This window comes from Numida meleagris, chromosome 1 (assembly GCF_002078875.1).
Source record: "Numida meleagris isolate 19003 breed g44 Domestic line chromosome 1, NumMel1.0, whole genome shotgun sequence".
Taxonomy (NCBI): domain Eukaryota; kingdom Metazoa; phylum Chordata; class Aves; order Galliformes; family Numididae; genus Numida; species Numida meleagris.
The window spans coordinates 143,210,855-143,227,782 of record NC_034409.1 but is presented as its reverse complement, the minus strand read 5'-3'; the positions used below and the strand labels follow the sequence as shown (position 1 = coordinate 143,227,782).

Sequence of the window (16,928 nt, the reverse complement as noted above, 5' to 3'; positions counted from 1 at the left end):
CCTTTAGATCAAATGCCTTTTAAGATTCTGGAGGTGATGAATCAAACGCACTTTGCATTATACTTTCCTGCAGCAACCCAGAAAAACCATGTTCCCTCTGTGTGTTTTTAAGAAGTCAGCATTTGAGTTTTAAATTTTGTTTTGGAAAGAGACTCAGCTCAGTGTTTACCGCCTTTGCCCCTTCTCCCTCTGGGTCCCAGAGTACAGCTCTGACTCAAAGCAGGAATGTATTTTCTCTCCTGTGTTAGAAATCATCTCACTGGTTCTGTGCTCCACTGCAGCGCACAGGCGCCCAGGTACCAAGGATGCAAGACACATCAATTAAAAGCCCTGTTCTCTTCCAGTTACAAGCCAGAAAGCAAGCCTTGAAATACAGCTTCTTCCAGGCACACTTCTTTCTCCCCAGGACTTAATCTGTGGCTTTTATGTTAAAGTGGCATCAGCTGACACCGCTAATGCCTCCACTTTCACAAAACATAAGGGAACTGTAAAGGAACAGAATAAGCATTTTTTTTTAAATCTCTTCTCCTTTTGTGCTGGCAGGGAAAGGTGAATACATTTTGGGGCTTGTCGCAGTTGAATATCAATGTATTCATTCCTTGTTTGTTGTTATAGAGTTTAGGTTCGTTCAACCTGCATTTGCAGACGACAGAAGAGTGACAGAGGGGAGCAGTCATCCCAAGTTTATCCTCCCAGCAAAATGACAACATCTGACTAAGGTCTAAATGACTCCATGGTGAGAGTGGCACTGCCCTTCCTTCACGTGGTGGATCTCTGCTGAGGAGTTAAACTGCACAGCTAATGTCACCGCAGCCCAACTGCGCACACCTTTACACCCAGATGAAATTGTGGCTTTGTCTCAGATCAGGATCCAACACAGAACCTTCAATAGTCAACTATCATCAAACTTTTCACTCTACTAAATGTTAACCAGGTTATCAATTTTCATTATACATGCAGTTTAGGCTCTTTATAGGCTTTTAGTCAGACTGAGAGCACTGGAATTGCTTGAAAGGGAGCTAGATTAGGACAATACTTTCTTGTTGTTTTTGTTGTTGTGCAGAACATGATGAGTGGTTTCCCTTGGGGATCAGTACTAGAACAGACACTCTTTAACATCTTCATCAATGACATTGACAGCGGGATTAAGTGCACCCTCAGCAAGTTTGCAGATGACACCAAGCTGTGGGGTGCGATCAACACTCCTGAGGGATGGGATCCCATTCAGAGAGACCTAGACAGGCTCAAACAGTGGGCACAGGAGAATCTCATGAACTTCAACAAATCCAAGTGCAAGGTCTTGCACATGGGTCATACCAACCCCTGCTATCAGTACAAGCTGGGGGATATAAAGATAGAACACAACCCTGTCAAAAATGACTTGAGCACTGAGGGATGGCAAGCTGGACATGAGCCAGCAATGTGCCCTTGCAGCTCACAGAGCCAACCATATCCTGGGCTGCATCAAAAACAGCATGGCCAGGAGGGCAAGGGAGGTGATCCTGCCCATCTACTCTGTGCTGGTGAGGCCTCACCTGGAGTACTGCATCCAGATGTGGAGTCCTCAGTACAGGAGAGACACGGACCTGCTGGAGTGCATCCAGAGGAAGGCCTCAAAAATGATCCAAGGGATGGAGCATCTCTCCTACAAGGACGGGTTGAGAGAGCTGGGGCTGTTCAGCCTGGAGAAGAGAAGGGTCCGGGGAGAGCAGCCTTTCAGTATCTGAAGGTGAGCTATAAGAAAGAAGGGGACAGACTCTTTAGCAGGGTCTGTCTTGTGATAGGACAAGGGGAATCATTTCAAAATAAAAGAGGAGAGATTTAGATTGGGTATAAGGAAGAAGTTTTTTACAGTGAGGGTGGTGAGGCACTGGAACAGGTTGCCCAGAGAGGTGGTGGATGCCCCGTCCCTGGAGACATTCAAGGTCGGCCTGGAGGGGGCTCTGAGCAACCTGATTTTATTACAGGGGTGTTGAACTAGATTACCTTTAAGAGTCCCTTCCAACTCAAACGATCCTATGATTCTATGCCATTGCAGTCAGTATTTTTTCTGGGAAGTTTGAGTGAGAGTTGAGTTTTGCTTTCATTTCTAAGGGGAACACACAATGTTGGCAGAAAAGGTAAAAATTGCTGATTGCCTTTCCTGACAAGTAGTGGTAAAAAATAACTGCTGCAGTCTCTGACACTATGTAAGTCACTGTGAAGAGTAAGGTTCGACATGTCTATGAAAGCAGTCAGCAATTCCACAATTTCTTCATTACTATCATCAGAGCTGACATTTCTCTAAGAGGTGTGAACGCCGTTTACCTTGCAAAGTTTCTTTTTTGGACTCTACACAGTCCCAGGCAGAGAGTAGATGGCTGGCATGCACTAGAGTTGACACGACTGTCTTTGCAGACAAACTTCCAACAGAAACCTGGTTACTGGAGAATAACTACTTTGTGAATCAGCCTGCAATATCATAGTAATTTATGTAGCTTTGTCGACACTGTATACAGAGCTCAGAAAGTGCCTCCTGTTTACTGCAATTGAAACACTTGTCCTTGTTTCAGCAGTAAACTGACAGCTGCTAAAAATAGAAGCTATCGAATCTCACCCTTCACAGTGAGCAGAAGGAATGAGTCACATGAGATAATGATCTCTCGGTCCCACAGGGCACCTGAGCAGACCTTGAATTCTTTAAAAATGCCTGCACTAGGGCTGAGGTTTTGTCCCTCTTCAGATTCAGCCACACTAACAGAAAAAATGACAGCCCTTCTGGTGGAGGCTATTGTCCAACCGGTGAACCACGGCTCTGAGGAGCGTTCCCTAAATACAGGAGAGGTTCAGGTTGGAAATCTGGAAAACTCTTCACCAGAGGGTGCTGAGCATAGAACAGGCTGCCTAGGGCAGTGGTCATGGCACTGAGATGCCTGAGTTCATGGAGCATTTGGACATCACTCTCAGATATAGGGTTTGAATGTGGGTAATCCTATGTGGAGTCAGGAGTTGGATACCATGATCATTGTGGTCCCTTCTAACCTGGGATATTCTGTGATTCTGTGATTCCATGACTTCAGCACTTTGCAAACAGGTAGTTCAGCCCAAACTGAGTGAAGAGAAACAGTGGGCAAGCAGGTGAGACAGGAAGAAGGCAACCAAACTGTGGCTAAGTTAAGGGAAGAGGAGGAGGAGGCGGAAAGGCAGCCCCTTTCCAAATCACTGGAACTGTGAGACTGTCACTCTTGCTGCTGACAGAGATGGAAAGCCTTGAACACTTCCATTACACACTTTTTTACCTTTAGTCCCTTCGTTTTATGTTGTATGTGTGGCTGTACTTCTGTTCATGAGTGATAAGCTCAGCTTGGCCTTGAGAAAGAAGAGCTTCTGAGAACATGAATTAAAAATGTAATGATGGTCCTTGCTCTGAGAGAGGAAAAAAGGTATTTTTAACCCACTGAGAGGCTTCAGATCTGTATGTATAGGCAGTAGGAGACACATCTTGTGCTTTCACTTACATAGAAGAGGAAGAGAATACATACTGTGTGTTTGTGTTTTTTTTTCTACACTGGAAAGTTAAGATGTAATGAATTTATGATGTCAGAAAAAGCTTCTCACGTGAATCATCGTGTGTGTTTGTTTAAGTTCTGTGGATCAAACATGCATATGTGAAACCAAGCAGCTTGAGCATGAATGATCACCATCTAGTGGCAACACAAGGCACGTAAAAATATTATAATGTCATACACGCAGTACTTGCACGGCACTGCCTGTTCTGCAGTCAACCATAAAGCCCCAAACAAGGGAATCTTGCATTTCCCACATATCTTTGGAGTGGTACTAACCCATGGTGGCTACCAGCCATTGTCAAGGAGCAGGTGGCTGCTCCTGGCCTGCCACATGCCCCAAGTGCCACAGAACTGTGACAGGATGGTGGGACAGCCTCCAGCCCCAGGGATGTCCCCAGGTACTACTTCTTTCACTGGCATTGATGTCATCAGCAATGCACACCTAATTGCAGAGCTCAGTGGCCTAAATGGATCTCCAGAAGTCAGGTCCCTCTTGCCAAATGCCTTGATACCTGCTCCTGGAGACACCCAGTGGCGTGGGCTCTTCTTGTCCTTTCCAGTGCCTCATTACCTCCACAAGAGAAAGCCCTTCCTGATGTCCCTCCTTGAGGTACTTTCAAACCATCTATTTTTCCATCCAGTCCCTTTCCCCTTTGGTCATTCCCATGAGAATACTCTTACCATGCTCCACTCACCACGTCTTCCCCATTTTTTTTTCCTTTTGTGTTTGTACAGTTCATTATTTCTACTTAAACGCAGTACTTTGCACCTGTCACTGCCTAATAGCACCCTATGCTTTTTCAGAACGTGGTTGCAATTAGTCTATGTAATTTTGTCCTCTCAGCTTTATGTCATCTGCAGATATAATAACCAGACTTCATTTCATCAACCTATTTGTTAATGAAAACACCAGCTATCCCCAAACCCAGGACAGATCGATCAAATCCCCACTGCTCCCTCTACTTTGACAGGAAATCATAAATATTGCTGTTCTGAACACAGCTCTGTAACCAGTGGAGTTACAGTAGCTACTGGTTTCATCTAGACAGTTTCTTTAGCTTATACTTAAAAGAATCATCTCAGAGTCAAAATTCTTTCAGGAGTCAAGCTTTATGACATGTGCTTCTTTTCTTCCACATACAGGCTTGCTAATGTGTTGCAGTAGAAAATCAGATTAATATGGGATTGTACATACCCAATAAACACTGATAAAGTGCTAGGTACTCACCTGTACTCATTCCTTGTAGATTTATCATCTGACCGTTTGTTCCAGTACTTTTCTGAGGTGGATATTATCAAAACTGTTTTTTTAATTCCTTGTTCCTCCCTTTTTTCAATACATGTACCGTCTTCTATGTATTTCCTTGTATTCACCACATTTTCTTCCTTTGATACTTCTCTCTCATCTTTCCCTGGGACAGCTCTGAGATTTTGTGATCCAGTTCTTCAGTGGCCTGTGTTGAAGTTCATCAGGCCCATCTAATTTGAAAATACCTGATTCATCTAGATGCTTTCTAAGCATGTAATTTATGTAATTCAGAGGTTTCAGCAACTGTGACAATCCTCTGCATCTCACTCCAGCTGTAATTAACAAAGTACTACACCAGTGACAGCACTGAACTCAGTGGAAGTTGTTCTCTTGTACAAATCCAGCTCCCTGTGTTTCTGTTGCCAACCTCCAAGCCTGAAGCAAGAGAATACGGCATTTCCCAAATGTCTTTGGAAACAGTCTGATTGGGCAAGATAAATTCTACCTTCAAGAAGGTTTGCAACCTTTTGTCTTCATTCCATTTTTTCTTAATTTGGTTGCTAAGAGAAGTATGTATAAGCCTGCTCCTGAGATGGCTTTTTGGACGAGCACTCAACTGCAGAGAGAGTGAGAATCCAGCTGCAGTTCTCACTGCATATCCATACACCTGCCTATGTGGCAACAAAGCGATCCCAGGTTTGCTGGAATTTTCTTCAAGGGACTCTTTTATAACCTTGCGGTGATTTCTGACTTGCTCACATAATTACTGCTCCCAGGTGGCTGGATGCATTTGCTCCACTTGCACCATGAGAGCGAGAGGATGGCCTGCTGGAAGTTACCTCCCATCACGACATACAGCAGAAGGTTACCACAGGTGTTGAGTGCAGCTAGAGGCCGAGAGATGATATAGGCGGTGTGGATCTGCTTCTCAACGTGACAGCTGATGGGACACAACCGCAGTTCAACCCGAGCCACCCGAAAAAGGTGGAAGGGGAGGAAGCACACATAGAAGACCACCAAGAGGACGATGGCAAGTCTGCGAGCCTTCTGTTTGTGGGCAGCCTGTGTCTGGGGTCCGGTGGCCAAGGCACAAATAATAAGCGCGTAGCACAGAGTCACTGTCACCAGGGGCAAGAAGAAGGCCAGGCTGGTGAGCAGCCAGTTATACCACCTGATAGCATCCAGGTTTTCAGAGCTGGTTAAGTCAAGGCATAAGGATCTGTTTTGCTCCTCTTTTGAGGAGATCAAGACGTTGATGGGACTGACAGCTGCCAGGGAGATCACCCAAATGGCTGCGCAAGCCACTGCTGTCCACCGCTTCCTTTGGACATGGAAGAACTTCATAGGGTGAACAATCACCATGTAGCGGAAGGTGCTGAAGCAGGTGAGGAAGAGGATGCTGCTGTACAAGTTGAAGTGGAAGCCAAAACGAATGAACTTGCACAAGAATTCCCCAAAGATCCAGTGCTCCCCACTGGCATAGTAGTGTATCAGAAAGGGAAGGCTGGTGAGGTAGAGCAGGTCTGTGAGCGCCAGGTTCAGCATGATGATGGTGCTGCTCCTCCAAGGCCTCATCTTGAAACTGTAAACACAGATTGCGATGACGTTTCCTGGGAAGCCCACCAGGAAGATGAGGCTGTACATAACAGGGAGGTACGAAGTCTTCAGACTGACTTCTACATCAGTGCAGTTGGGAAAATCACCTCCACTGTCCTGCCAGGTTGTGGGGTTGGCTAAGTCATCACTTGTTGTGTCCATGTTTCTTTCTTAATGCTTAAGGAAGAGAGAAATGCTTAGTATTCTCTGACAGATAAGACCCTGTACTAGCCTGTTAAAAACAATGAATAGCCAGGTCTTATTTCAAGTTCCCACTACTGCCTCTGTCAAAGAGCCTTTATTGAATAAGAAAAGGCCTTGCTGCTTTGGTGAGAATCAATCCTGATCTGTAGGCCTTTTATTCATATTTATACAGAGACAGAAAAAATTGTATTCCCACATATGTACTTTCAGGGAAGGGGCTCCACAAGCAGAATGTAAGGGACTCCCAGCACCACGGTGGATGAACGTGTGTCCCCCAGTACATAGAGTTCACCTTCTGCTCTCATCAGGGCTCAAGTGCAGCAGATGGGCAGACTGGTTGTGTTGTGCCACCAAAGGCACAGAGAGGAATGTCCAGAATGTTGCTGCTGCATAAAAGCTATTCACATCATTGCTAATTAACTGGAAAACAGAGCAGATGTTGAAATGTTTGCATTTTCTTTTTAACACCGGAGTTCAGTACCATTTTTATTCCTGCTTCTTGAAAATAACTGATACACGAATATTTATTCTTTTTAGTTCATTAACAAGATTAATGTTCCAAAGAAACAGGCTATTTCTAGATTTTCCATTAGCTGCTATGTAAATGCCTGTTCCTTAAAAAAAAATTATATGGTGTTTTGCTTAGACAATAGTCTTCAGAGTTTTCTGAAACATTTGTATAAATGCAGCCAAATTTGCAATGCAGCCATTCTCAAGATACATTCTGGGACTTGACCAAGGTTCAAGGGACTTAAAGATTGTCCAGTGCATAGAATCTCCAGTAGGAAATGTGGGGCCACTTGAAGCTCATAGGAAATAACTGCCAATGTCACGCCCAGTAGGAGCTCTTGCGTGGATGCCAGTTTTCTTTTAGAGCTATTTTGATGGGGGAAAAATTGAGTAAATCTCAAGTGTAATTATTTCCTGAGGTAGGCAACCTCTTACAGGGTGGTGCTCATCCTAAAATTATTGTGGTCTGTGTCTGTTAAAGAGAATCCTACTGAATCATCACTTCCATTTCTTGTTCCACCTCAAATTTTCTTTATGTGGCTCCCATCCTCAGTCTCTTTTGGGATCTCACAGAGACCCAGGATTTAAATTCAAATCTTTGTGGAACATTCAGTTCAAATGTATTTGAAACACTTAGTGTGTGGATAAATCAGTGGGTTGAATTCAGGTATATAGCAACATACACAGTAGTGCTTTCCAGGCTAGCATCCCATACTGTGTAAGAAGGACAGGACCGCCTGAGAAAAAACAGTGCTGTCTGTGAACTTCTATTTCATGCCATACAGAGAGATGCACATGGATAAGGGCAAAGAGAAGATGATGTGGAAAGACAGCTGCTCAGAAGAAAAGCAGCCACACTGTTGTACCCAAACCAACTTAAGGCCACCCATATGGCTAATGTTTAACCAGCCAAACAGCGAAGGCCCCGCTCCACAGCAGCATGCTCTTGGCACTGGGAGGACAGCCCTGAACACAGCGTGGTGTTTACAGTGTGCACCTGTTAACCAAGCCGAAGGGCATGGCTGGGTGCTGCTTCCTGCGCTTTCTTCATGGTTTTTTTAGGACTATCATTATGTCAACAGCATTTTTTCCTGCCTACCAGAGTGTTGCTGCAGCAAATCCACATGGACCACAGAGCAAACCCATAGGGGCTGTAGGGCAAATACCTACAAGCACCAAAAACGTGGCAGCAGCAACACTCAGCTGCTGCAGTCCATGAGGACCACCACATTCTCCCAGTGGCCCCCTTCCTTATGGGTGAGGTGTCTTGCAGGGTAGGGTCTGAGTCCTGAGCCAGCTGGGAACACCTGGTGTGGGGACAAGCACTGCAAGAAGAGCACTGGGTCTGGGGTGGTCTCACTTCTGACCTGTCCTAAGATTACACCCAATATAACAGGCTGACTGTGACCAGAGAGAGCAGACAGCAAGTCTTTGCTGTTGGCCTTATTATTGCACAGTCAGAATTACAAATAGAATGTAGACAAAACTTAAATCTAATTAAGCAACAGTTTGTGCTGTGGCAGATTTTATCACACTAAGTAATTGGCCGTAATGGGACTTCTGCAGCCTGAGCTGAGGGCAAATGATATATGCTGTAGACACATAATGAACTTTAAATAAATTATCCAAGAGAAAAACTCAAAATAAAAGGGAACTAGATTATTGAAATAGAAACCCTCTCTCAGTCTTAGCAGCAGAGCCACTGCTCCATTACACGGTGTTCTTTACTGTAACCAATTGATTGGAGTCACTTTAAAAAATGTTGTGATTGCATGTCTTTAATTGCAGTCACGTATAAAGGAAACGTATCTGCTCCTGCATTGTGATAATTTAATTAGAACCTGCTGGAAATAAAAGCCAAATGTCTGCAGCCGTGGCAAAATAACCTAATGCCCGTAATTGGACTATATTTCACACAGATGTGTTGCTGAATAAATTAAACAGGATTTGGCTCACAGCGTCTGACTCCTCTGCTGGCTCAGATCTAAGAACCACAAATGATATATTTAAGGATGAAGATATGAGTCCGACTTTCCTTAGTCTCCATGCAGTAGGAATATGTGGATTTAACCTCAGCAGTGGATGCATTCCAGAGAAGTTTGTTTTGTTGTTAATTTGTTCCATGCCTTCATCGCCCTTTAACTCTTTCCTCATCTCTTCCCATTTTGCCCTTTCTCTGCGTTTACAATGTTAAAGCAAAATAGACATGTTACCTGTAAGTCCTCAGGACAATCTCCTCTCCTCCTCATAGCTGGACCCTTAAATATCCTGCTCCAACTGGCAATTGCCTGTAAATACAACAGGCTGGTGCAATGGGGAGGTCTGGGAAGCTGCAGCAAATCCCTCATCTGAAGGCAGGCCGTGGAAAGGCTCTGTCTCTGTTTGCAGCTCTCTGCCAGGTGAAGGCAGCATGGGCAGCCCCAGCCCCTCACACCGGCATGCAGACTGGCTGCCACGTCCCTGTGCCAGCTGTCCCCTGCCTGGCCTCTGCCGCCTGCACAGGATGTGGGGACTGGCCCAGAGTCCATCACAACGTGGGTCAGGACTGCCTGTAACCTGTCTGGTTTGGCTGAGGCAGTATGTTTTGGCTGCTTCCAGACTCCTGGAGGGAGGCAGCCTGGGCAGAGAGAAGCAGCACTACAGCAGAGTTCAAGCAAAGGATCACCAGCTCCCATGGTCCCAGCACAGGGGAGGTGGGAGATGAGGGTTGTTATGGAGAAGAAGCAGGCTATGACCTGGAGGGAGCTGCCCTGCAGAGGGCTGGGTGGATGCTGAAGGCAAGACCAGGCCCTGGCCTTTCCAGAAGGGTGCCTCTGCTGCCCACACTGGGAGCAGTGGGACCACTGCCTCTCATGTGGGGAAGAACTTGGCTCTGAGATGAGCAGGGATTGTGCAGATTAGAAGAATGAATGAGCCTTGGAAGGATGTCAAATAATCATAGAATCATTAAGGTTTGAAAAGACCTCTAAGATCATCCAGTCCAATCATCAACCCATCACCACCATGCCCACCAACCATGTCCCTCAGTGCCATATCTACCTCTCTCTTCTCTATCCCCCTCTCACATCTGTCTCTCTCTTCTGAGAGGGAGGAAGGGCATAGGCACCTTTTTGGGTGTACTGGGACAAGTGTTTTACCTCCCTTGCACATTGACCTGCAAGGAGCATGGGCTTGCCCAGAAGTGCCAGAATAATTACGTGGGAGGGGGCAGTTGAAGATTTTATGGGATGATTTTGCTTTCTGGTGTGATGCTACCTGAGACTATGGCACTGCTGAGATTTCCTGCAGAAACAGTATTTACACATGTTGCTTGATCTCTCCCCCCATCCTTTCCAGTAGTTTTATTTCTTGAGATAACTGTGCTCCATTGTGGTCTGTTATCTTGTTTCAAAGCAGCAATCATTGCTCTAGTCTCAAGTTTCTCTTCTCCTTTTCTTGTTTTCTTTTTTCTTTTTTTTTTCCTCCATGAAGAAAACAACAACAACAACAAAAAAACATTTTCAAAAGCATAAGCTTTTTTGCAAACAGGTGGAAAAGTTATTATCTTTAGAGGAAAATGTTTAGTTGAGGCTTAAAATAATGTTTTCCAACACTGAGCTTGATTTCAGGTCTGGCAGTATTGCTCATTTGAATGGCAGTAGAGGTTGAGCCTTCCCTCCAATATTCCATTGCTGTGTGACAGATGGCAGCAGAGGGGCAATCTGACAGAATGGTGTCTGACCTGGAAGTGCATGTGAAGTGAAAGTGTGTCGCTGAATTCCTCCACATGGAAAAGATGGCGCCCATTGACATTCAGTGACGCTAGCTGAGCAGTTATGGAGACCAACCTGTGGATGTGAGCTGAGTGAGGCGGTGGGTGCTGCATTTCAGCAGAGGCCACATGATTGTCAACATGGCCCTGAGAAATGATATGGACTGCTGTTCTTTTTTTTTGTTATCGAAAAGAATTGAAACCACTTTTTGCCATGTGACTAGCTACTACAGAGTAGTAATTTCATTACTGTACCTCATGGAAGCTATTTTCCAAAGGGTGTTTTAGTTCAAATTTGTGTGGAACAAATTTGTTAGTTTTTTCGAGAGAAAATTTAAACAGGAATGGTGATAGCCATGCTTGCACTCATGGGATGAGACTCCTGGCACCAGTACAGCAAGAGTAGTGCCTATCCAGACAGCAAAGCACAGGTATTCCTTAGTGGGAGCAGCTAGCTACTGAAACAAATCCCCTTAGTAAAGCAGTAGATTCTTCAACTCTTGAAAATTTTAAATCAACACTTGAGAGTCTTTTGCAGAAACACTGGTACGGCAGCAGAGCAGCATGAGATGATACCATCATGCAGCTTCATGGGAGAGATTCAAAAGTTTCAAAGGCTCGGAGAAATTCTAGAAAACTTAATCTGATTCTTGTATACCCATCAGTAAAAGATTTTGCTCAGAATTCCCAGTAACTGTTGTTTGGCAGTGTGTGTTTTCTTGATTTGTTGTTGTTGTTTTTAATAAAGGACAATTCTGGTTGGAAGAGAAGGGGAGAATGCTCTCATTCATTTGATAGTCTATTCTGAAGGTCAGTTGTGCCCACAGCTGAAATCATGTTCTTAGATTTTTGTATGACTCTCTCTGGCTTCTGCTTCCAGACTTCCTCCTTCCTCATGCCTATCTCTGCTATAAGAAGAAACCCGTTTAGCAATGGCTGCATGGTTTTTGTTGAAGTATTTAAACATTATAATCCAATCACCCTTCATATTTCTTTCTTATTAGGTTTGTAGCTTTAGGTTATCCCACTGTATGCCTGAGCTTCTACAACCTATTCTCTCTTTCTTCCCATCAGCCTTTTTAGGTAGAACACGAGGTCCTCCAGACTCCATCACACATTTCTGCATCTTGGGCAGTGTGGTTAGAGCCAATGGTATCAGAGTCATAGAAATCCAGTGCAGTGTGCACACACAAGTCAGTGTCAATCCCCAGTGTGCACACACAAGTCAGCTCTGCCCATCTACCCCACGGGATTCTGCTGAAGGGCATCAGAGATGGCGTCTTGTGCACACCTGATGCCACTGAACCCTAGTGTGCTCCTGCAGTGGTTGGAATCCTACCTGCTTTGGGGCTCTCTGTCCCTTCATCCACTGATCACATCAATTTTTCTTCTTTATGTGACCGGCGCATCAAGTGATGACTGTGGGCATCCTCCCACAGGGACGGAGGAAAGGAGAGATGATCATTGTATCCCTATCTTCTTGATAATCCTGGAAATGGAGAAAATCTTTCTCTCTACTGCCACAGTGGAACAACAGTACTGTAAATAGATGTCCTGTGCTAGGAAACCATTGCCCCAGGTTGGTTCCCTCTGTCTTCTCTTCCAGCAGAGAATTTTCATACTTGCAGTGGAGACATTCTGTGGGCCTTCCACAGAAATACGTTCATTGATTGTGTCATCAAGGTGATTTACAAATACATAATGCATTCATAAATGCTCATTCACTCCCCCAGTTTTTCCCTTGGGAATAACTTTCCTTTTCCTTTGGCTCCCATTTGACATAGTGTCCCCAGATTGCAGCTGTCCTGTAGGAGCTCAGCAGCATGGCAGTTTTTCTGCTACAGCACCTACACCACTCATTCTTCCTGCCATTCATTCCCCTTTCCTGCGCCGAGTACTTCCTTCCTGTGCTCAGTGGAAAGCCCAGACTGCCAAAATGTGATGCTAATGCCCCTGTTATTCTCTTGGTACAACGTGTTTGTCCCCAAGGGAGGAGCAGTGTGCCTGCTGAACCTAGAAATGCGAACAGAGGCAAGCGGGATGGATGCACACCCTTCCTGTGCATAGCAGTCAGACATGTATACTCCAAAGATGTACACCTGTTCCCAACTAACTTTCCCACATATTGTAGCTGTTTGCTGGAGTGAAGCAATAAATAAGCCAACTAAGAAATAAATAAATAAGAAGAATGCCAGAAATGCCAGTGGAAGCTTGCACGGCAGGATGAGTAATTGGTACATTAGTCTTTGCTGGGTTTTATTTGTAGCACTTTTTCTTTATTCAAGTTCAGTGAGATTGTACTGCTCTGATAAGTTAGGCAACTGCTGTAGAATATATATCTCAAGGATGGGTTGTTGTGTATATCACACTTAAGGGCTGGCTGACTGTGTCTGAACTAGGAGTTCATGCTTCTTACTTTAATTCTCTGCTTTCAGATCAGTGTTCAAGACTTTGATATTTTTTCAAGCTGTCTCTGGTATGGCACGGAGGAAATCCCTCTCCTTCATTATTGTGCTACATGCTGCTGAGGGTCCCTCTTATCTTTCAGGGTGTGCTTTGTCAAGGGTGGGTGTTGGTGGCAGATCGTTCTGCAGCTCATTGCAAGTTATTTCCTCATTCCCCCTCCCTGTATGGGTTTGCAGGTTGAGCTAATTACATGTCCTGTTCTTAGCAGTTAGGGATGAACCCTGCTGCTTTTCTTTAGCTACAGAGGTCCAGCTGAGGCAAAACAAGGACAAATGCAGAAGGGCAAGAAGTTATCTGTTTTCAGTATCAAAGTGCCTCACTGTGCAAATTGTGTATTTGGCCTGACCTTTCTCAGCCCAGATTCTCACACCTTGTAGGCCCCTCCTCAAAATGGAGGAGGATTGGGCTGGCTGGTTACCCATCCCCAATTCCAGAGAGCTTCTGTCTTCTTGATTTGTTGATTTTTAAATGTTAGTAGTGTTGCTTTGTTCATAAATATCCTGACTTCTGTCCTGACAGGAAGAGTGATGAGGTGCTGGCACAGGCTGCCCAGGGAAGTGGTGGAGCAACTGTTTCTGGAGGTATTCAAGAACTGTGTGGATGTGGCACTGAGGGACATGGTCAGTGGGCACGGTGGGGACTTGTGGGCTGATGGTTGGACTAGATGATCTTAGTAGTCTTTTCCAATCTTAATAATTCTATGACTTTGGTACTAACAGCTCCAGGTTTCATTTTTGTCAACCAATCTGAAGTGTGGGTGATTTACTGGTACTTATTATAATAATACTGACTCTCACTCATTGCAGTTGACAACGTGAACTGAAGACTTGAGAGCAGAAATGAGCAGAGCATCCGTGTCCTTAAAACCCAGGTCAGTGTGCACCAGCTCTGCCCTTCATGACGAACAGCAGATGTCACTCTTGCCTAACGTATAGAGAGCTGTTTCTCCACTGGAAGAAAGGCTCCTTGGTGAAAGCGCTTGAGGGAAAAAAGAATTTTGAGTGCTGCTCATAACTGCTAATGAATGAACAGTTTACTTTCAAGTGAGAAGCTGTCTACTTTGGGAAAAACGTGGTTTTCTGGTGTATTCAGGACTTGTCCTGAATTTCTAAAGAAAGGTGTATTTCTGCGCCCCTTTTTTATTCACTTCTATTATTATTGTTTTTGTTGTTATTATTATTATTACCCTTGAGCACAATCTTTGAAATTTATGTTGGGGGACTGCTGAGTTGCACAGAACCACCCATCTCCTCAAAATGTTGCCATTTTGAAACATAAACCAGTGAGAACGTAATAGTAAATGTAGATACTGAAAGGAGATACTGGAGGAGAAATTCTTGGACATCCACTTTACATGCGAAGAGCAAACCAATACTGCCCCACTATCTGTGATGCATCTAGCAATGCAGGGCTCCAGCCTGGGCTGTGAGGCCAAGTTCTGCTCTCCTCTCTGCACAGCAGCTCTAAGGACTCACCTAGCAGCTGTGCAACTCATTGCAGTAATCCCTCAAGCACTGAGGTCTGTAGAGTGTAAAAGAGAGAGCTTTGTACTACAGTTGTGTATGGTGCTACACCTGACTTGTTTTTGAATAACTTGTTCAGAATCCTCTTGATTGTCTTGGGAGAACAGACTGGTGCCCAGACAGGGGTAAAATGCCTGTAAAGTGGCAACCTATGTGAGCACATGTGCTGTTTAATCTTTTTCTCTTTTTCTTAGTAAGTAAGAACCACGTTCCCCGAATAGAAATATCAGATGCTCTCAGAGAGGTGACAGATGTTGGTGTACCTCAAAGAAAACATCACTTTTTAGAGATGTGTAGAATTTGTAGTCATCTGTTGGAGTTTCAACTGGTGGTTTCTTACAGGAGTTGTGCTTCCTTAAATAGTGACCATTTTAAAGACTTTGCACGTAAGAGCAGGAGTTTTCTTATCAGAAAAAAAAGTCCACTGTTTTGGCATATCAACTATATCAAATCTTCCAGTTGTGTCTGGATCCCTAGAAACTCAGTTTCACCGTACAGGGCCAGAAGGTGTTTACAGAAAGAGGTACCAGTTTTCTTTGTTGTTAATGTCTTCTGAGGACATGCAGTTTCAAGAAGGAGGCAAAAATGGGAGAACTGCACAACAGGGACATTACTTGAGGGAGAGATGCTTAGGCAAGACATTTCACATTGCATGTCTGGTACATACTCCTTTCTTTCATAATCCCACTCTGTACTCTGAGATTTTTGTTGATCTCAGTCAAGCATTAAATGCTTGTTTTTTAAAAGATCTTTGAAAACATAAGACTAATCAAATTAGTGGTGTTGTTAATAATCCTAGTGAAGATGGTGACAAGGATGTATGTCAGTTTGGCAGCTCTTTAATTTCTCCAGAGGAAGTCAGTGCACAGCTTCTTTCATAACAGCAAGTCACATCCACCCCAGAGATTCTGCAGGAAGAGAGTAGTCCATCAGGAGAAAATAGATTGTTGGCAACTGCACAAGTCTAATTAAACCAAGGGGTCCACTTAACACTAAGGGAAACCTCATGGATCCATCCAGTTACACTGTCTGGGAATTTTATTTTTCTGAAAAGTATCATTTGGAAACAAGCTGTCACAGTGAGTGATAGCCTGAAGAGTACTGGGGTTTATTTAAGAACTAGCAAGATGGCAAGTTAGCCCTACCTGATTATCTGGGACATCCACTCCTTTGCTGTCCCAGTGTTGTGGTCACAAAGTCTGGCTGTCCCTTCCCAGCAGGGAGATTGCTGATGGCACAGGATGTTCAGGCACAAAGTCAGGCTGGTTCATGTTGTGATGCTGCCCTTCTTTAATAGTGTCAGGCATTGTGGACCAAGGGCCCTGGATGTCCCACAGCAATCACCTCCATACAGCTATACGGTCTGTATCTTTTCTTTCTCTCTGTTGTTCTTTCTTTCTTTCTTTAAAAGGCCAGGTTGGATGGGATCCTGGACAGCCTAATCTAGTGGTTGGCAACCCTGCCCGGGGCAGGGGGTTGGAACAAGATGATCTATAATGGTCCCCTCCAACCTAAGTCATTGTGTCATTTTGTGATTCTGTGACACGAGTGTAGTGTGCAGGCGTGATCCTGCCCTGCAGGGACATGGCAGGCAGTAGAAGAGAACAACCTCACCAAACACTCCCATTGGCGCACGAATGTGGTCCCAGGGTGCAGAGGTGCCTTGGTTTGCCATTGGGCTGCAAGGCTTCCCTGTCTCATCTGAGGTGCTCTGCCAGGTCACAGCGTGTGTGCCCCGTGATGGCATTCAGCAGCCCCATATTATGTCATGTTGTACCCAGGAGACACCACTTGCTGTCTGTTGGTGAGGAGGAGCAAGGGATGAGCATGAGGGGCAGCCACCCCAGTTGTTGCTTGCCCTTTCTTCTCCTCTTCCCACTGGCCTCTTGTCACAGGCAACCCCAGGATGTCCTGTGAGGAGCACTGAGTCCAGGAGGGTTGGGCACTGAAGGGAGCACTGGCCACAAAACTTTAAGGCTGCCTGGAAAGTGGCCTCAGATGACAGGTCCACCAAGGAAACAATCAGGCTTTTACATGACTCTGCTCCCCTGTGACCCGAGCAGGAGATGGGGTGGTGTCAG

General features: G+C 44.9%; 1 protein-coding gene across 2 annotated transcripts; it reads right to left on the bottom strand.

The window, feature by feature from the left end:
* Positions 1,676-10,174, bottom strand: OXGR1 (oxoglutarate receptor 1). Of its 2 annotated transcripts, XR_002444149.1 has the most exons (3): positions 9,321-10,174; positions 4,777-6,570; positions 1,676-1,734 (listed from the first exon to the last, which is right to left on the bottom strand). XR_002444149.1 is itself a non-coding variant. In XM_021416484.1 (2 exons), the coding sequence occupies exon 2, from the start codon at positions 6,553-6,555 to the stop codon at positions 5,524-5,526; it is 1,032 nt and encodes a 343-aa protein (XP_021272159.1). In that variant the 5' UTR covers positions 6,556-6,570; positions 9,321-10,174; the 3' UTR covers positions 1,870-5,523. The 2 variants fall into 2 exon arrangements, 1 of the variants encoding a protein (XP_021272159.1); XM_021416484.1 differs by lacking the exon at positions 1,676-1,734 and having other exon boundaries at positions 1,870-6,570.